At 39.8% G+C, this 20,331-nt stretch overlaps 1 protein-coding gene across 1 annotated transcript in view; it reads right to left on the bottom strand.

The window, feature by feature from the left end:
* cadm2b (cell adhesion molecule 2b) overlaps positions 1-19,559 on the bottom strand; it is a 138,421-nt gene extending 118,862 nt beyond the window's left edge. The window contains exon 1 of the mRNA XM_071515522.1: positions 19,499-19,559. Coding sequence (XP_071371623.1) covers positions 19,499-19,559 — 61 coding nt within the window. The remainder of the gene's footprint in view (positions 1-19,498) is intronic.
* Between the last annotated feature and the right edge of the window lie 772 nt (positions 19,560-20,331).

Here is a 20,331-nt window from a genome sequence, read left to right as displayed (position 1 = left end):
TCAGCACCAGAATACTATGTTGAGGAGTCCATTGTGAACAGCCACGGCTCTTATAATATTATTTATTATATTGCAATAAAATAATTGCAACCTCATGCGATTTGGAAATTGAAGTAGTTCCTATTGCGATTTTCAGTTTTTTCACTTAATTGCACAGCCCAAGTTTAAACAGACAAAAAATATATCAGGAAAGGTTGGATCCACTGCTACGTTGCAAGTCTCAATAATTGACAGGGGACACATGAAGCCACTGATAATGCATATACAGTACCTCATTAATAAATTACTGTATTAGTTCATTCAAAAGTGATGATTACACACAATTCATACCAAATGGCCATCTTTGCAGTGCCCAAGCAATATTACATCAGGCTAGAAAAGACTCCCTTTGATTTGAATGTGTTGTAATGAAAACTGATGGGTAATCTAGCATAATTTGGCTGTCTTTGGGCAGGAGCGAGATTAAAGTTACAACGTATGTGCAACAAATATTTTCATTAGACCACTGCATTTTCTAAGACAGGGCCTTATAGTATTGATTAATACCATATATAACACGGATTGTTTTGTTAATAAATGAAAAGTTTGACTGCTCTCTTCTGAATTCAGAATGGCATTTTGTGATTAATCTAGTTCAGAACCTGATAAATGCCTCTATATTTCTAGATTGAAATTTAAATATTGTTTTTTAAGGATGTAGCCTGGGCACTTGATCACAAAAACATTTAAGCTATTGCAAAGTTAATAACATAAATATATTCCTTTTGTTCAGTGAGGCACACATTATCACATTATATTTTAACTTCATCATCAAATATTAATCCTATAATTTCCTTGAAATAGTCTCAAAATGATTCACTGGGGCGGGGCTAATGAGGACATGGTGATGTAAGCAGGGTCTGTCAACCAATCAGCAAAGAATTTACCTATTTCCTTTTGAGCTGCTTTCATTCCACCCAAATAATACCTGATCATTTGAATGGGAGGCTGGCACTATCTGCTAATCAGCGCCCAGGATGAGGTTAACAACTTTAGAAAGAGATTATACTGTACTTAAAACATGTTAATTTACATAAATCATGTCTATGTTATCTACAGATTTGGCCAAATTGAAATGAAGCAAAAGCAGATAAATCATGACTTTCCAATGGCTTTAAATTACATTCATACATCCCTAATTTGCCGTTTTTCAAAGCGGGAGGTACATTAAATGTAAGCAATGATTACACAATCTATCAACTTTACTACTTCTGCAGTTATATTCTCCCACAACTATCACTTTCATTAATGTTAGACATGTAAAATGTGAAAAAAACATAGTGGTATTTTTTTTCTATCCCAGGCATACAGTATCTCAAATACTGAAGTCCTTTGAGGATCTGCTGCAGCTCTGCGCTGTTTGATATAATCAGCTATCTAAATACTTTATATATCCAAACCTTTTAGCCATTAGAAGTTTACTTAAAAAAGTGAACTTGAGTTAAATGCAAATTAGCAACCTAACAGGTCTTTATGACAAATTTCATATCTTCAATAATTAAAAGATCTGAAATACTCAAAGGTCTGCATACTAACTATTTAAACCTCAATATGAATTGCATATTCATTCAAACATTGATGTGCTCGGTATTACATATTAAAAGATAAAAGAAAATCAATAAGTTAAAACAATGATAAATGATTAAAACAAACTACAGCGTATCGGTGCCAGTATAAATTCACATGTGGCTGAATCCTGAGACTGGAGAGCCGTGTTATAAGGTTGAGGTATTAAAGCCATTATGGGAAACTATTCTAAGTGCTGTGCTCTGACTTCATGGCAGCATTTTGCAAGTGCTGTTTCCATGGTTTCTGTTAATTCATAGCAAAAATGCATCGACCTATTTCCCTCTTAAGGCAAATAATTTGTAGTAATAGTTTGCACAGGCCAAAATATGAATTCCATACAGCACACCTCATGCCATTTGAGAGTATGGGTCAAAATTAGTGATTTTTCATGCAATAAATGTAATATTCCCACACAAAATGTCATGTCATTACGGAGCATATCAAACAGCGGGGTGCTCTGTGTATAGCAGGAGGAGGCGCCTCCCATGATGTTGTGATGCTGTGAGCTTGGGTGTGGCTCATGGCCAATGATGCAGGCAGTCTCCTCTCTCGCCTATTTTTCCTGTCACTCTCTGTACTGCACATTATGCAGAAACAGCAGAAAAAGAATGCAGACCATAAGGACAATAATAGTAATGCAGTTTGGGCTTAAAACCATAATTTTCTCCTAGTCCAGCTAAATTGCTACTAAGAAAATGTTATCAGTTTACAGTCCACAGAGCTGTTATTTTTCTTTACACTACACCAATTATGACGACCTACTTGCTCATCAGGTAACCTGGCTAAATATGATTTGTATCAAAGGGAATAAATAATACTTAAGCAATATAAATATCATTATATAGCTATGTGGCTCAGTCTAACTAATGACAACCACCCATTATTATAAGACAGTGATGTCAAACAATGCAATAAGGAATTCCCTATTGTATAATAGAAAAATGTGTAGAAGAAAGATTGTAATTAAAGATATTATGTATAATGGAGTCTGATAATACAGTCATTAAATGTCCTGTCAATTCTTGCACAATTCTTGCTAATAAGAAACACCACTCCCCAATCTCCCCAGCTCCCACTTCATCTTGCCATGTGGGTGTACTATAGATTTTGAATGTTGAACCTCCATCCCATGATCCTCAGAAAAGCATATAGGCAACTGATCAAATGTGTATTAACTTTAGACAATTTTCTCCTTTAACTCCGGTGTTAGAGCGAAGAAATGACAGTGGGTTATGGTTTCAATGCTAACACTGAATCTAAAAATCCCCACTGGAGCCTGTCAATCTGGGGTGAATTTGTCAAAGCCTTTGTACTGCTAAGAATATCTTGAAAAGCCATATTCCCTATTACGGCTTCTGTGTTGCCATTGGCAAAAGTGTAAGTAATCCAGGATCAGTCCGGTGCGCTGTTACAACAGAGTATCTTAAAATATCCTGATCGTGTTTCAGTGATTGTGTTTTGAAACCAAGGGAAGTATAGTGCACCAAGGCAGAAAACTGCTGTTTGAATAGGGTTTGAAGTCATACACAATTACAAGTATCATCAGTTGTGCATGCACAGTGCACAGCATTACTTTCCTCAGGAGCAGGAATAATAGTTATACAAAGATGGAAGTTGGTAAGCGAATCGGATGAAGCCTGGTGGTGAAACGTATTGTTTGTTTTTTGTTTTTTTTGCAGTTTATACTGTATATACATTAAAGATGTAATGAGACAAGTCTGAATGCATTCAGTGTGTGGTAGAATACTTTCATCCTTGTGTGGGCAACTGTGATTATGTTGATACACCAAATACAACTTAATAAACAGTCAAATTAAACATCAAGCTTATTAAATATGAATTTAGTATATGGAATCGAGAGCTGCAATAACTGAAAAACTGGTTTTCTGGTACACCAAAAAGATTACATCAAACCACCAAAATGTTTCACTCTATTGGCCCGTTGTGCTATCAAATTCCTGTCTTTAATTGCAGTTGAAACCAAATTGTAGTCAAGTAGCACCATGTAACCGCACCTTCTAATAATCAGAGCTTGGCCAGGTCAGTAGTCTTGTGGATAGAGAGTCCACCTGGAGATTGGGCGATTGGTGAAACCTGGATGAGTCATATCAGACTCACTGCTTGGAATTCAGCATCACAAAATTGGTCGGGTTGTAAGCAGCCACAGCGGTGTGCAATTCTGTCCAGAGGGCCTACTTGTACATCAAGCTACCTCACACAGTAATTGTTCAATCAGGGTTGGAACTATGGATACAGGAAAACACCATACACAGTGTGGACCCTTCAGAAGAAAGAGTATTTAAATTTTACATCCTATGGTGACTGCCTTGAAGTGTCATTTCAGAGGCAATGTGGAGATGTGTTGTCTGCAAACAACAATAATTTGAGTTTTACCTAGCTTTGGTTGCTAACAGCTCATTTGCTTCCACATTTTCGGGTTCAGAACAGTTTATTTTCAGTGTGTTTAAACAATTTTAGTTAACACACATCATCAGAAAGCAATTTCCACATTATTTATTATAAAACTATTCAAACACAAGTTACAAAGTGGTTTTGGAAACGCTGCCAAATTCCTCAAATGTTCATAGAATTGTTCTTGATGTGGCTCTTGAATCAAAGATCAAGCTAAGCTGCATCAAGAAATTCATCCCAAACAAGGCACTATAACACTATGATGGGAAAAATTCACAACATGAATTTAGTCAGTAATCCTGGACTATATCTTTTTTTTTTCAGTTCTCCAGTGAAAAATTGCATTACCCTCAAACTATGTTTTATAGACGTCTGCAATGTACCCAACGCAGCTGAAGCATAGCCTCTGTGAAATATTGTCTTCATCAACCTGGGAAAATGGTGGTACAGTCTTTTTTTATACCACAAAGCCTCCTACAAGTATACGTCCATTTGAAAAGTGACTGTCAGCAGCTTTCCACCGCGAGTCCATATGGTCCCTGTATTTATGGGGCGATGAGGCCTGCTCCTGGGGTTCAGAGTGGTCATTATCTGGGGGATGCTACAGCTCCAGTAGTTAAGGTCACCTGGTACACACCGGATGTCCTCACACTCCACCAGTACTGGAGGATACTAAATGTGTAATCATCTCTGAGCTCACAAAAGGCAGGGTATATCCAGACTGGCCATTATAAGAGCTTATTGTAGGGTCCATCCTGCCTTTATATCCTGTTATTTCAGCAGCACAATCCAAAATAGTATAGCTCTCCAAAGGTATTTTCTTACAGATAGCAGAGATAGCTAAGTAGGGGAAAAGTTGAGCTCTTATTGCGCTCAAAGTCACACAGTTTGTTCATTCTGAGAGCAAAGACAACGTCTGGTCCTCTCATTGTTCCCACTTTTTTCCACTGTCCACACCTGAGAGTTTTAATGGTTGACCAATAATACTTTTTCTGATCAGCTGTCAAATTAACACTTTTTTTTTATTTTTCCAATTATGAACAAAGACAATTTATCTAAATAAATATCAACTTGTGCTACACTATCAGTCCTATGAAGTAAAAAGATGCTACAGAGGTACATTCCATAAAGGTATCCCACATTTTGCACAAATTACAATTCTTTGTAACTGCCTGCCCTCAATGAGGGCACTTTGGGGTTTTTTTTTTGGCTAGGCAAGCAGGTGGCCAGTCCAGTTATTTGATAAGTTCAACAAAGTGGAAAAAAAAATTAAGCACATTGAAATGCACCAGCAAGGGCCTATGATGCCTGCCAGAGTGAAGCAGACAATGACTGACTCAACCCTTCAAACAAAAAAAAATATACACCAAAATTATTTTTAAATCAACTAGAGATGGGAGATGAGCAGAGGTGGAAGCCAAGTGCCAAAAAAAGTCCAAATAAAAACTACAACTGGATTGAAGGGTAGCTGAACTTGTCTGAGCAGGTCCTTCAGCATCATGATGTTCTCTAACTCTAACCCTTACTTTGATTTGGACCTTCTTGGGTAATTTGGCCTCCAGTTCTGCTCATCGCTCAACAATGTTGAAGGGCAATTTTGGGGTAAATTTTACATGTTTTACAACTAGAGTGGCCCAGCCACCACTAGGTATCTAGTCTTATTTGATTTAGATATTCAGACTTAGTTAGTACACTAAAATTACAAATCCAAAGCTCTGACAAGTCACCAAATAAGTCAAATCAATCAAATAAGTTTGATGCTAGTTTAATGAAATTACACACAAAATGGTATAACTCAGTTTACATTCGACTAACAAATTATTATTGCATACAATTTAGCACATAATAATTTTGACTATAAATTGGAAGTACAGTAAACTGATGGCTAATCCTTCACTTAACCAAAGATTGCGCAAAATGACTATTCATAGCTCAGTGCCTTTAGTGACTTTTAAATCAGGGGGGAAAACAATGAGTGACCCAGTTGGTAACAGTGTCTACACTCCACACAGAGAATTATGTTCTTAACCTGGTTAGACGCCTGGCTTACTCTCACTAACTGGGTTATTGTGGCTTGTAAACATCTTACTCCTTTGGCTTTCGGTTTTCGCCGTCTGTGCAAACTCAGACCGGCACATGGTACATTCTGATCTCAACAAACACCATGGCACTGTGCAGTATTTACTATTACTGTTGGTTGATCATCATTTCCACTGTATTAGAACTAACCTTCTATTGCTCAGTCGAACAGGGAGGGGGGAGTCGGTGGCCGCACCTTTTAATACATTTTTTGTGGGCAGACCATTCTAGCTTATTTATAGCAACTCACTTGTAGGGTATCACTAGTGCCTGCAAACAGCTTAACCCAAATAAGACCTGAACTGGAGTATGGCCAACCGCCTGGTTACTCTGTGCATGTAAACATAGCCATTGGCAGCTTTTGATCTTTGGGCTGAGACAGACGTAAGCATTTGGGTTGATGGATTTCTCTGCTCAAACAGGAGCGACTTGTGGGATTTTTGGGGGGGCAAGAACAAAAATTGTGATTGCTGGACTAAAGCAATAAGCATGGCAGCCAAACAATCGACCAGTCAACTGTGGGAATTCAGCCCGAGTTGCTGTTTGTGGTTATGTGAACCAAGTCTTCTCCACAACCTGAAGCACATTATAGAAGATTTTCAGGCCGTCTCGGTGTGGTTATGTGGTGCCACCCAAGTTCAAAAAGTATTGTTCTAACCTGCTCAAATTAATCAAACTAAAGGAGAACATGCTTCAGAGTTCAGAGTGAATAAACCGCTCCTAACACGCTTGGTGTGAACGCACCCTTGAGGTGCTTGCAGACAGCAGGTGCAAACCACAGGCTCTGCCGTGCAGTGATTTTGATGTTCTGGTTTTGACTGGGAGGTCAGATGGCACAACATTGCAATACCACATACATTTGCGTGGTATCCCAGGAATTAAACCAAAATGCAGACAAGGAAGTGTCTCTCCCACAAACCATAAACCAAAATGACCAATTTTTTTATTTAGATCTTTGTACACCAGTAGAGCAGCGTCATTCAATTCCAGGTATTCTGAAACTAGCAAAATCATCTCCTCCATGATTTTCCTTGGTGTGGTTGCCATGATAACAGAAACATACTCTGATCAAAGAGAGGCGGTGAGCTGGAAATGTCGAACATCTTTCAATTCAGGCAGCAGCAGCAAATACCTATGCACATACCTTGGAACGGCAGTAGCCTTCTCTCTGTGCCGCTGCAGCTGCCGCCACCGGAGGCAGCAGAGTTGCTGTAGTACGTACATTGACAACAATGGAGGCAGCAGCGGGAACCGCCCGCTGTCTGCAAGCACCTTGAGAATGTCAAACTCTTGCGCCAGTGAGCAGGTTGTGCGACACTTTCCAAAAAGACAACTCTCAACGCAGTCTCTAATGACAGGTGGAAATCTATCCTTATAGCCTGCACTCTGTACTGTATTGTTTCCATGAATTCAGGTAACATTATGCATAAATTCCTTACCTAACAATCTCAAACTTTCTATCCTCACATATTACACATGTAGAAAAACTAATAGATTTTAGGCACACAGGCATATTTCAATTGAAAGTGTTACTCAAATTTGTTACTCTAGCCTTTCTGTGGGTGGAAAGGTTACAATGTTGAATTACTTATGAGCAGATTGAACCAATTGAATCAGAAGGAAATCTATGAATGGATAGTGTGCTATGTTATATAATGAAATGCTCCTTCTTCAAACCATGTCAACATGCCTTTTACATTCCCACATCATTCGAAGTGAGAGGAAATGACTGATGCATCTAGCATTATACCATAACTCTTTCCTCTGCTTCTTACAGTTTGTGTGCCTTCCAGCTTCACACCTTCTCTTCCTTTCTCCTTCTTGCTCTCAGCTTAGCGGCTTTAAGGCTTTTTTTCAGCAAAGCATGCACTCTGGCTCCGAGCACTGGCATCTCTTGCATCGGTATGCAGCTCCCGTTCAGACTGCTGATCCCTCTTTATGAGGACATGAGTTTCAATGCTTTTATCCCCCACCTTCACTTGCAAATATGCCTGCATTCAGTGTCTGCACTCCAGCTTTAGAGACCCGAGGGAAGCCTTTAAAGAGGAAGTCAATAAAAGGTTATAAACATGCATCAACTAAAGTTTGCGCTTTTTTGTCTTTATTCCAAAGTTAAGTTTTCGGGATAGCATCTCACGCAAGCAGAGCTGGAGAACAAAATAATTTTCCATTCGTTAAATTCAGGCAGAAGCAGAATTTTTCACATTTCTACTCTTGCACTGCAGCCACAAAATAACATTCCTTCACTAGTTAATTGATACTGTACACTTTACTCTGGCTACAGTCACCATTGTGCACTGAGTAAGTCATTGGTAGTGCACATTTTAAAATAAATGAAAATTTGCTTTATGTAGGCTACCCAGCATGGTAAGGATGTGTGTACGAAACATAAACACTACTCCATACATGTTTGGATATCAAGAACTGGACAACAGTTTAGATCCCCATCAAGTAGGCACAACATGGAAAGTAGCCAAGGTTCAGTAATGGTTAATAATATTTATCAGTAATCTAGATAAATGGAATTATAAGATTTCAAAGTACCATTTTGTTCCTGAACCCTACCATTACTCATGCTCTTGTTTTTGTTCATGTATAAACTCCATTCTTTTCTGGTTTTCTGGTGTTCATTCGCGGCAGCATGGCGGCTCAGCGGTTAGCGCTGTCGCCTCACAGCAAGGACCCGAGCTCAATTCCTGACCCCGGACTTTCTGTGTGGAGTTTGGATGCTCTCCCCATGTTTGCGTGGGTTTCCTCCCACATTTCAAAGACAGGCACATCAGGTGGATTGGAGACTCTAAATTGCCCATAGGTATAAATGAGAGTGTGATTCTCTGTGTATGTGTGTTCGCTCTGTGATGGACTGGTGACCTGTCCATGGTGTTTCCCTGCCGTCTGCCCAACACATGCTATGATAGCTCCAGCCTCCTGCGACCCTGAATAGGATTCAGCGAGTAGAGAAAATGGTTTTCACTGTTGCCTGTACAACTGGTTACAAGCCTTGTTCACACGTCAACAAGCTGTTGTTAGCAGATTTTTACTTCATTATTTTCATGGCCTTCAAGTTAATATTGTGCAAACACCATTTCAAATCAAACAGCCATAAAATGCATAATATTAAACCGGGAATAAATAACCAAATTTTTCATGATCTGCTCCTTACAAGTCTATGAAAATGCATGACTTCTTTCACCAAGATATCACATTTCCAAAGATAGTACATGCTCAAAGTACAAAGAGAAGTCTCCTTTATCTGAACCTCAGACACCCCGCCTGACTGCTCTACAGAAGAGGCATAATGAGCAGAGCAATGCGCTCATGCAAATTGATAAATGTTAAATTGTTGGAAATTCTGTGTTGATACATAAAAATAGAAACATTTAAACCTCAGAGGAGACTGGACACAGTAATTCCCAATGCATTTCACATAAGTTTTAGTCAACACCTTACAGTTCCCAGAAAAATTCAGTTTCCCACAGGACATCCTCCATTCCCAAGAGATTTGGGAAAACAAGGTTCTGCTAAAGATGGCAACATGTAATTTGTTTTCAACTGGCCTGCCTATGATAATTAAATCATATTACAATTAATTGATATCTAAATACATTACAGTGAATGAATTCATATTGTTACAACAGTCATTTCAAAACAGCGATACCCAGCACATCAGTTATATGCAGTCAGCTTCAAATATATTACACAAGTGTAATTTTCCAAAGCTTGAGAACAGTCAATCACACTTTGAGGACAGCTGTTCTTCAACAGTGAAGCTTGATAATATAAAGTCACAGAGAAAAGGAAAGGTTTCTCTAGTCTCTAGTGAATTTGAGACACACATCAACTGCTGCACATCACCAGATCTGACTAAAACATCCAAGATATTAATGAAAGATGCCAAGGCCCCTTACTGTAGTGGTTCTGCTTCCCTGCAAAAGGCCCTGACACAATTTAAAACAAGCATGATCACTTATGGTCAGGCTGCCAGGTGTTTGGCTGCAGTGTGATACCAAATGTAGTCTATCACTCTTTTTTTGGAAGTCTCCCAAATACACACAACAGAAGCAGCGCAGGGCATCTATTATAGCAGCCACACAATGACACTCCCAATACTTCATGGTTAACATTCTGTACTCCAAATCCTCTCTCGCTTGCATTAACATGCTGGTCAGTATGTTTTGCTAGAGAGAGGACTACTTTCATGAAGATGTCATTATGTGATAACAATCTGAAAAGCTTTTGAATAGACAACAGAAAGCATAACATAACACAACATGACTTCCAGGTGATACAACATCCGCCATGAAAAACAACTAAAACAGATTACATGCCCACTGGGTCATGGAGTAATGTATGGCTGTCACTTCTGAACAAAAAAATATTAACTTTGTTCATAGGGACTGCTGCAGGAGGAGAAAAGGGGAGATCATCACACGGGCTAAATGAGATTCAGAGGCTCATCCATAGTCGGGCACAAAGCCCACTTCAACAGAGATGAGGGCCAAGAGAGATTGGTAAAGGTCAGCACTGCAAACGGGCATAAAATGAAGTATAGGCTTCATTCTGGGCACAATACTGAAATGTAGAGAATGCATAAACCTCTCACAAAAAAAGACACCTACCATCTTTCCAGTAGTGTGGTAGAATCTCATTTATCAAAACTTCAATGAAAAATGCTCTTTATTCCTTTGTCTGCACAACCTATTATTCAGATAATGACAGATTTGATTTCATATTTTTCGGTTGTGTGTGTACAGTATATATCTAAGTAGAATGTATTTTAGCTGCACTTGATGTTGTATGCTGAGGAGGTAACCTATTTGTAATGAGCTGTATTGTATTATGTTATATTTGCCAGATTTTATAATAAATCTGGCAATAATTAAATGGGAGTTTAATTGTCAGTTAAAGTTGCAGTATTAAGACATTAAGTCATTAGGTTATACTGAAGTTAATAGAGTAAGAGAGTTTCGTTCCTAAACAAAGATAACATATTAAGTTTGTTAAATAAAATGTCAGTAGATAGGTAAGACTAGGTATAAAACTTTACCTCTCTATTTAGTTAATGAAGCACTTTTTTTCACTATCATTCATTTGTATGAATAACATGTGTTGTGTCATAGGAACAATGAATAATGGTTATAATACTGTGGTTCACCAATATGCTTTCAGTGCTTGACAGCATTACATCTTTGTCTTGTATAAACCACATTGATGAGAAGTGCCGAGTTTGAACAAAACCAAAATAAATCTAAAACAAAACTTTACTTGGGCAGCTGCTAATTCAGTGGGCAGGCTGCCTAAACATAATCAATATATGGGAATATGATATTATATTAACTGTGCTCAATTGCAGGAAGTTTCCTTGTTGCTAAATGTAATTAAGTACTTTTCTTTTTCTTATTTCTTTTGGGGAAGGAGGTGCCAGCAGTTCTGTTGTGCAGCTTTGCTTGGTGAGGTGTAGATTCCCCTTTGGTAGTTGAGGGGGAAGCTCTGCGTCCGGCGGCCCACAGCACGGCTGGCCAGGTGGTTCCCCATCCTTTTGTTCTGTTTGGCTGGCTCTCTTTGACCATTAAGGTATTGATTTTTTTTGGATTCTGGGATTATGTTGTAAAATAAATAATTACTTTTGCCTCCGAGCTCAGGCTGCTGCCTTTAATATGTTGCTGATCTCATAATGTTTGAGGCATGGTTTATTGAGTATGTAGCACAAGCATTTCAGCTTGACAGTGCAGAGTGTTTTGGAATGCATGTGCAGGCGCGCCTCATATTATGAACAGCCTAATAATTGAATGTATTTCAACTTTTAGAGCATTTTACACTCCTGAACAGCCTCCAATCCCCAGGGCTTTGGACAAATAAGGTTTAAATGGTAACCTAGACCCTTGCACAAGTATGAAATCAGGCTCATGCGGGTATAAAACTTGTCACATACCATGAGCCAGCTCTGCATAGACTGCAAATAGAATAGCTCCTGTTGCTTGATGACATGACAAATTAGATACTTGGCTCTCCGGATTCCAGCTTTGGCAGAGAGCTGTTCATGTTTGGAAATATTGACTCAGCTGTCCATGATCATAGGAATACATGTAAATTCTGTTTTATGGTGGATTTTCCCTTTAAGACGCGTGAACACAGGTGCCTCTTCAGGAGCCAGAGCTTAATGTAAGCACTGCTTTAACCACTTTGCAGCATGACCAATCGTGGCATTAAACTTATCACAAGTATCTTCTCTAGACAGGATTCTTGGAGAGCAGAAAAATCTCTTAACCTCTTTCAATCAAATAAGGGTCAAAATAATCTTTAGTGGCTTAATTGCCCCTACAGTCTATCAACCTCGTGGCTAAGCCTAGCCACTTGGAGGAGGAAAGGGGGCACGGTGTGTAAAACGGCTATGACAAAGAGCATGGCAAAGGGAGACTGACAGCAGACGGCATAGTTGGGGAAGCGAGCAGCTAATCTTTAAGTCCATTCCCCACTTGTCTGAACGCATTTGCCTCTGGCTTGAGGCTTATCCCTACAGATGTATATCTGTCAACATAAAGTAAGCGGGGCAGCGGCAGCTCTTTCGGAGCACAGTTGTCCCCTTTACTGGATTATTCATATGCAGCGGTATACAGCGCGGCACCATGGCAAGCACTCGGCAGCTTAGAGACGTTCTGCGGGGATAAGCTAACCCTCAGCGGTGAGGAACGGGTATCCTTGAATGTAAACCACCTTCCTCTGCCATACCTTGCCTTCAGCTCAGCCAGCTTATTCCAGCAGCCTGATTATTCCGGCCCACAGGAGATGCGCCCATGCATTTCTTACAGGCTCCCTGTGTCTCTCAGTATGTGACATTTTGGGGTTCACTTTCACCAGGGTTCAATATGTATTCATTTCAAGAGGTTTTCAATACGGTCAGATCCAACCTAAAAACAAAACTCCACTTTAACGTAAAAGAACAGAGAAGTGGTGCACCAAATGTCATCCCAGCTGACTCAAAATGAGGATCAAACTTGCAGGTAGTGCTGGTATTCATATCTACAGTATGTTCACTATCTGAATGTTGAGTAAGGGGCTGCTTGGCATCAAGCATGTTAGTGGTAGAAACTGCTAATCCTGGATGCATACCTCAACATATTTTTTAACCAAGCATTGTGGTTTCTGTCCCAGGCGTAAACTCACATAAGCTGCTAGGAAATACTTTGATGCATGATTTTAATCCCGATCCTCTAAAGTTCTTTTGTGCTTATTTTTTTGTTTTTATTCATGAGTTTGAAAATATTTTACATGATTAGTGTGTTGGTATAAGGTGATTGGATTTAGTGACATAATATGCATAATGCATACGGAGCAGAAAATGTGACCATTCTAATACATTCTATTTATTGTGCTTAACTGTTGGAATTTCCATCTTGATAAATGCAAATGAAAACATTTAAATAATGCAAGGAATTTCAGAATACATATGCATTAATATGCATGTCGTGTACATGCATGTTTCATATTTTTGTATAAGCTTTGGTCTGGAATTTCAATATACTGTATCTCTGTGTTTCAAAAATATCAGTCTCACACATGATCTCCACTTCCAAGATTCTGAATAAACAAGTAATATCATGTTATTTTATATAAATGTCATTAATTATTGAATCATATCCAAACATTTGTGTCATTTTTAGCATTGTAAGGCCCTATGGATTAACAATTTGTTCAGTGGTGTAGCAGATGTGGTGTCACATTATTATAACAAACAATGGAGGTTTTCTGAAATCTTGACCATTTGAAGACTTTCTATAACCTCTGTTTATCTTCATCTTCACATGAGGTTATATAAATCAAATGACTGCTTGTTCTGCTGCTCACAAAGTAGTAATATTTAATGATAATCACTATAGGGGTGTCAAGCCCAAGAAATGGGTAGGTCTTCTTTTTGGAAAACCGTACACAAAGTGGTATATTTGTCAAGGAAAGTAAACACATCAAAGGTTTCACAATAGGCTTCTGCACTTTTTTATTACTTGCATCAATTCCTAGTCCCAAATGACCGAAGAGAACTGTTATCATCTGATCATGATATGTACAATATAGAGAAATAATTAATCTTGAACCTCTTTGTCTTTTTGTCTGTCGTTTTGATGTCTGTGATTTTGATACCAGATTAGATGCAAGAAAAAAAGTCAGCCACTTTCATTTATCCTCCGTTTTGCCCTCATTACTGCCCCCGCAGGTTTTGGTCAAACACACACCAACGCCCAAATGTCACTTGCAGGTTGTACTTGCCAAAATGTCTGAAGAGATAAGAGATGATAAAAGGCTTTATGCTCAAACAAAAAAAAAGTTCCCTTGGCGGTATGGGAGTTCTTTGGGTTCTGTAAGAAAGTGATGAAACACTTGTGCGTGAGGAATGTCAGTCCAAATCAGAGCAGCTGTGACCAGTGAAGAAACATGGTGAACATAAAAGCGTCTCTCTGACACCACCCCACAGGTCTGTAGAGAGAGTAAGTGTAGTTCTGCCACATGGCTAATTAGCATGACTAGCCGGCCAGCCAGGTAACCAGTTAAAGGATAATTCTGGGTATTTTCAACCTGGGCCTGTGTGTTGGACAGCAGCGCTCCCGGCAAAGTGGAGGTACAGAACACTCTACAGTGAAGTAAGTGACAAATTTTTAAACACAATCATTTGTCATGATGGCAAAAACTTGGAAAATAAGGGCCAGGTAGAAAATACCCGGAATTATCCTTTAACTGGTTACCTGGCTGGCCGGCTAGTCATGCTAAGACTGTTTTTGGTGAAATCTGTCTTGGTGACATTGGTGCAGTGATATATAAGCACTTCACATAGTGACATAAGTACATACTGGTACACATGGGACAGAAACCACAGGACCTCATACTCAGTGCAAGAGGACAGTGCAGGACAGATAATAGACAGAAGACAATACATTTCACTCTACATGCACACATATCTGTCACTACAGCTGCAGGCTGCAGCTGTAGGTGAGACTCCAGCGATGCATTTGAGCAGCATACCAAGAGATAGTTGTACTGAATCGGTAGCAGCTCTGAGTGTTGTGGAGCATGGGTAGAGTTCTTGAGGCTAACCAACAGGCCATGATCTCACGTGACGCTTTTTTTATGTGCTTGCTCCTTATTCCACTTATTCACAGCAGGCATGCATCTCCTCCGAACTATGTGCCTTGCTTTTTGGACACTGAGTTTTGGGGTGCTGCCCTGGGCGCTCCAAGTTGGAGATGTCTCAACTTAAGCCACACATAACATCAAAGCACGAAATAGCCCTTCAAATGGGCACTATGGAGGCAGAGCTCTTGGACAAGATGATAAAACTCTCTGTGTTGTATTCTTCTTAGGTTCTTCCTCAAATTCAGCTAGCTCCCTCCAGTCCATTTTTATTTTCATGTTAGCTAGCTAACACTAATTAGACAATTATATGGCAACGAGAATGATGTAGCGCTCCTTGCGCCCTTTGAGCTTTGGCTTTCTCTGTTACTAGCAACATTCATAGCAGCGCTTTGCGTTTGAACAGGAGAAAAAAGCCTCCATCTGATCACAGCCGTATGATGCCAGGAGCATTTCACTTGCAATTCAAGAAAACGCAGTATGGCCAAGATAACAATATAATATAATTTGGTCATCTTTTTTTGAAAGATGGCCTCAAAGTACAAGTTCCATATGGTGGGTAAAGTAGTTGACTGAACACAAACATGTACCATGTTGTTCAGTATTGTTAAGTGGTCTATCGAGGTTTGAGAGTTTAAAGATAGAGCTGTGGTTTAAATTCAGATATCAGATAAAGGTGAAATAAACTGTTAATCCCACACTGTTAATTGCTGAGGATAATTGAGTTAGACAAAAACCTATATAATATAGTGTGAGAGGAAAGCATTAGAAGTGGCATACTGGGATACTTCACATTTGGACTTTTAGTATGTTTACTTGATTTCAAAGCTACAATATGCAACTTTTTGTCATTAAAATAACAATAAATAAATATTTCATACATTATCAGTCTGCGTCTGTCTGTGACCCTGTGTGTACATGCCTAAATCCCCCTGTCTGCCTGTAATTTATTTTGACTGATGTTCAGGAAGTTTTCAGGGCGCATATCTTTTGCTGTGGGTGCAGCCAGTGGTGAGCTAGGTTTTAGCTAGGTTTCCTATCAAGTGCAAAGAGGTCATAACAACTGCAATGGTGGAAAGCAGTAAGAAATGAAAAAATAAAAAAGTAGAGGCCGCAAAATATTACAATATTGCGGGATTCCCACGGGACCCAATGCAATATTTTGTGGCATAGGGCTAATTCCTGCTTCTGGCGGGAACATGAGAATCAGCTGCAGGATGGCGAATACTTATTTAAAGTTTCAGCACCACAGTCGAGGACAGCGCCACTTAATCGCGCTTCAGTTCAGCTCCACACAAGTGGATAGTGAGTAGGCGGATCACGCTCTTACTTTGAAAGTGAATCCTTTGCTCCCATTCCCCTTTCCCCTGAAGCAGGTTGTAAAATTAATAGGCAATAAATAGAACGAAACCTACAGTGTTCATCTGTTTAACAGCCATTACACAGGTCTAACAGAAATGTTTAAAGATTCCAAGAAAATTAATAAAATCACTGTCATTTACGACTCAATATCACGGCTGTTTCAATGGCAAAAATGTTACAACATGACGTCGCGGGACAACATTTTTCAAGAGCAGTTAGGAGCAGGATGAAACTTTTAGGGTGCGAGCAGGATTGAGGTCAGTCAAACTTGCCGTTTGTCGACTAGTGGTAGTCCTACCCAAATATTATATATTCGAAGAGTTTAGATAGCTGTGTAAATTTGTAATAGGTAGGACATAGAGTTGGACAAACAACTTTTAATCAATCCAAATTGCAGAAAAACTATTGTTAACGATTGCTGAATTCACTGGTAAATCTGTATTAATGATGTCCAAACTCTGCCAAGTGCGAGCACAACTTGATCAAAAAATCCTCCAAAGATTAATAAATGAAGAAAGAAAAGCCAGCACTCATAATGTCCTTTTGTCTTTTAATTAAATGGGCAGCTATAGAGCACAAACGACGGACGTGTTTCAGCAATAAGCCATCATCAGTATTGTGTTGCTCAAAGCGGAAGTGACACTTAAATACATATATGCATACAGCTCAATTAATTATTCAATCAATATGAAAATTACATGATCAAAAAGTCACTGTCAAAGAGAAATCAACGTACCAGCTTCCCCCACTCAGTACGGATTAATACCAGGAATACAGAATCCACAGCATAATGTTCCTAATTGCTGAAAACGCATCCATCGTTTCTGCTTTATAGCTGCCCATTTAATTAAAAGACAAAAGGACATTTTGAGTGCTGGCTTTTCTTTCTTCAAATCCGTATTAATAGCCTGTGTAGACCCATCGAGTCCTCCAGGCAGCATTTCTCCCTACCTATCAGCGTCCTGATAGTGAAAGAGGTGACATACAAGTATGGAAATCCAGTTATACAGTTATAATCAATTTGTCCTCAAAAGACATGCTTGAACAGCTAACGTTACTTCCTGGTGATGAGAAAGTGAGTGGAAACCAGTAGAAGGATTGCGCAATCAACGTCACCAAATGGATTGGTTCTCACCTAGCGAACACCGCACTCACTTGCATAAAGTCAGCTGAATTTCAACTGCTGTTCCACCCCTTTTCCGCCATCGCGTGCTTGGTTTGCGCCGTACAAGCTATCCCAGCATGCACTGTGCTCATAGACAGTGGGGCTCCCTCATCAGGCTGGATGGTGTTTCAAGGTAGATGGGGTGGGAGCTGACAATACAGTTCCTGCACCGAGGCAAAAGTTGCATATTGCAGCTTTAAGAAAAACCTCCATCAAAGTCATGCCAATGAGATTTAACACCATTAAGCATCACCAGATTATTCTGAACACATGCTCTGGCACTTTCTTACTAAAAATATGTAACATGTGGCAACAGATGATGCCCTTGAAAAAAATCTACTACTAGACTTAAATAGGACTCTGCATGTGGGAGAGCTGATATCAGGTGTGACAATGATGCAGTATGGAAAGGATGTGAAATATAAACCCTGTAGTGCTTGAGCCTTTGACTGCTGAGTTGATGCTTTGTGGATTATTCGTTAGCAGTGGTTCTCAACGTGGGGTGCGGGACCCCCCTCAAGGACCCCTTGGGGTCCCCAGCAAACTGAGGAATAACTTGATTCCACTGTAATTAAATTCACCAGAAATTATCGCAATGACTGACCGCATAAAAATGACCATTCCGATCCTTGGTCACTCTCACCACTATTATCTCCCCACTTACAGTGTAGACATCCTACACAATTACACACTAAATCAACAACGACTAAGGAAAAGCTTCCTATATGAAGGTCTGTGGGACAGAATTTTATCAAATAGGGGTCCGTGGCTGATTCTTTTGTCTAAGGGAGTTGTTGACATGAAAACATTTGCCAGTCCCTGTTCTATAGGCGTTATATCTGCGCACTGGTCGCCTACAGGGCGGTGGCTGCGCAAGCATGTCCAAAAGCGGGACGGTCTGTGGGGAGTTAAGGGAGTTGTCATAAGAAGACAGTGATGCCTGGCTGCAGAGAGGGATCATACACAGCCTTACCTGTGTTTAATCGCAGCATCCCAACTTTGAATGAAGGACTACATGGCTTGCACTGTCAGCAATGCATACCGAAACATTTTCTCTCTTGGAGAATGTCCACACACACTGTGCGCAAACTGCCTATATGGTTGAGACAAAACCTCAACTCAAATGCAATAATGTGCATTTGCTGTTTCGAGGAGAAAAGGCTGGATCGAGCAGCGTTTTAACTTCTTTTCACCCGTGCAAATCAGCGATTTAAAGTCATCTGTGCAATGGCTTAAAAGGCCCACAACGAACCGACAATAAGACTTGCAGAAAATGCTTCACTCATTATGACACCAGTGTCACAACAAACAACGAAGACGCATGATGACCGATTTTTAACCTATCACTGTGTCAGCTTCAGGAAAAAAAAAAAAAAAAAAGGTTCACAATTGGACGACAATTAGAAAAAAATAAGGTAGGGCTAGGCATAGTTGCAGCTTTATGTCCTATGTAAATGAAAACCAAATGAGGGAAGCATCTAAGTTATCCTCTATACAAAACTTGCAGCCGCATTCTGCTTTCAGGTCATTGCGCTGCACAATTCAACTTCAGGCATTCCCACACAGCCGGCTGTAACAGCCTTAAACGAGAAACGTCCACTGTGAAACTGCTGCGCAAATCCGCATCTGAAGGAATAAAACTCCCTTTACACTGAACACTTAAACTCACGTGTGATATGACCGTAATTATCTTCCACTTCACGCAGCCCCCCGCACACCACGCCCGTCTACACAGCAACATTCAGTGCTCACCTTTAAAGACGCTTGCACAGAGGCTGTAAAGGATGAAGATCAAGTGCTGCTTGAGAATCATATTCTTCTCCTTTCCTTGACAAATTCACGTCGACACTCCACTCACGTTTATCTTTCTTTCTTTCTTGTCTTTTTTTTTCTCTCTCGTCGGGATAGACTTATCCAGGTAAAGGGTGCAGTTTTCGGACTGACTGGAGTTACATTGGCACCTCGGCGGGGATGAACTCTGCTTTTCCAGTGAAGTCCCTCTTTATTTTGGCAGATCCGGGGGCAGTGATTACTGTGGTGAGGCAGGACGGCAGAGATGCTCGTCGGGAAAGTGCAGCTCCTGCCTCCCTTTATTGCCTTTCTCTTTCACTCGCTGCAGAGAGCAAGAGTCCCGCCCACGCTTTTTGACTAATGAAGACGCTTCACCAATGGAAAGCACCTAGAAATAGTTCTGATCTCTGGTAAATTGTCTAAACAACAACACCTTGTGACAGCAGGGGTTACTTTTTTGGCAAAACCGCATCCCCTTTTTCGAGAGAGTAATCCTATGCTAAATTTTAGAAGGATACTACACAAATGTAACAGCAAATTTTAAGTCTCTATAGGAGTGTGATAGGAATATTATAGTGATACTTAAGGAGATAGGCTACCTTAAAAAATACCATAAAATATAATAACGCCACAAGGGGCCATTAAACATCACAGACAAAGTATAAGTCTCTACAAGCATATTATACTGATTTTTCATTAAGAATTGTCCACTATTGCGTGTTTATTGTCAGTGTTAATGTAACTGTGAGAGTGTAAAAAAAAAACATTACTATGCCAGTGTTTATAAGTCTACA

This window comes from Centroberyx affinis, unplaced genomic scaffold (assembly GCF_046629955.1).
Source record: "Centroberyx affinis isolate AG114_WGS23_722 - 3 ecotype Tasmania unplaced genomic scaffold, CSIRO-AGI_Caff_v1 ptg000358l_1, whole genome shotgun sequence".
In the NCBI taxonomy this organism is placed as follows: domain Eukaryota; kingdom Metazoa; phylum Chordata; class Actinopteri; order Beryciformes; family Berycidae; genus Centroberyx; species Centroberyx affinis.
This window is presented reverse-complemented; position numbering and strand designations above follow the sequence as displayed.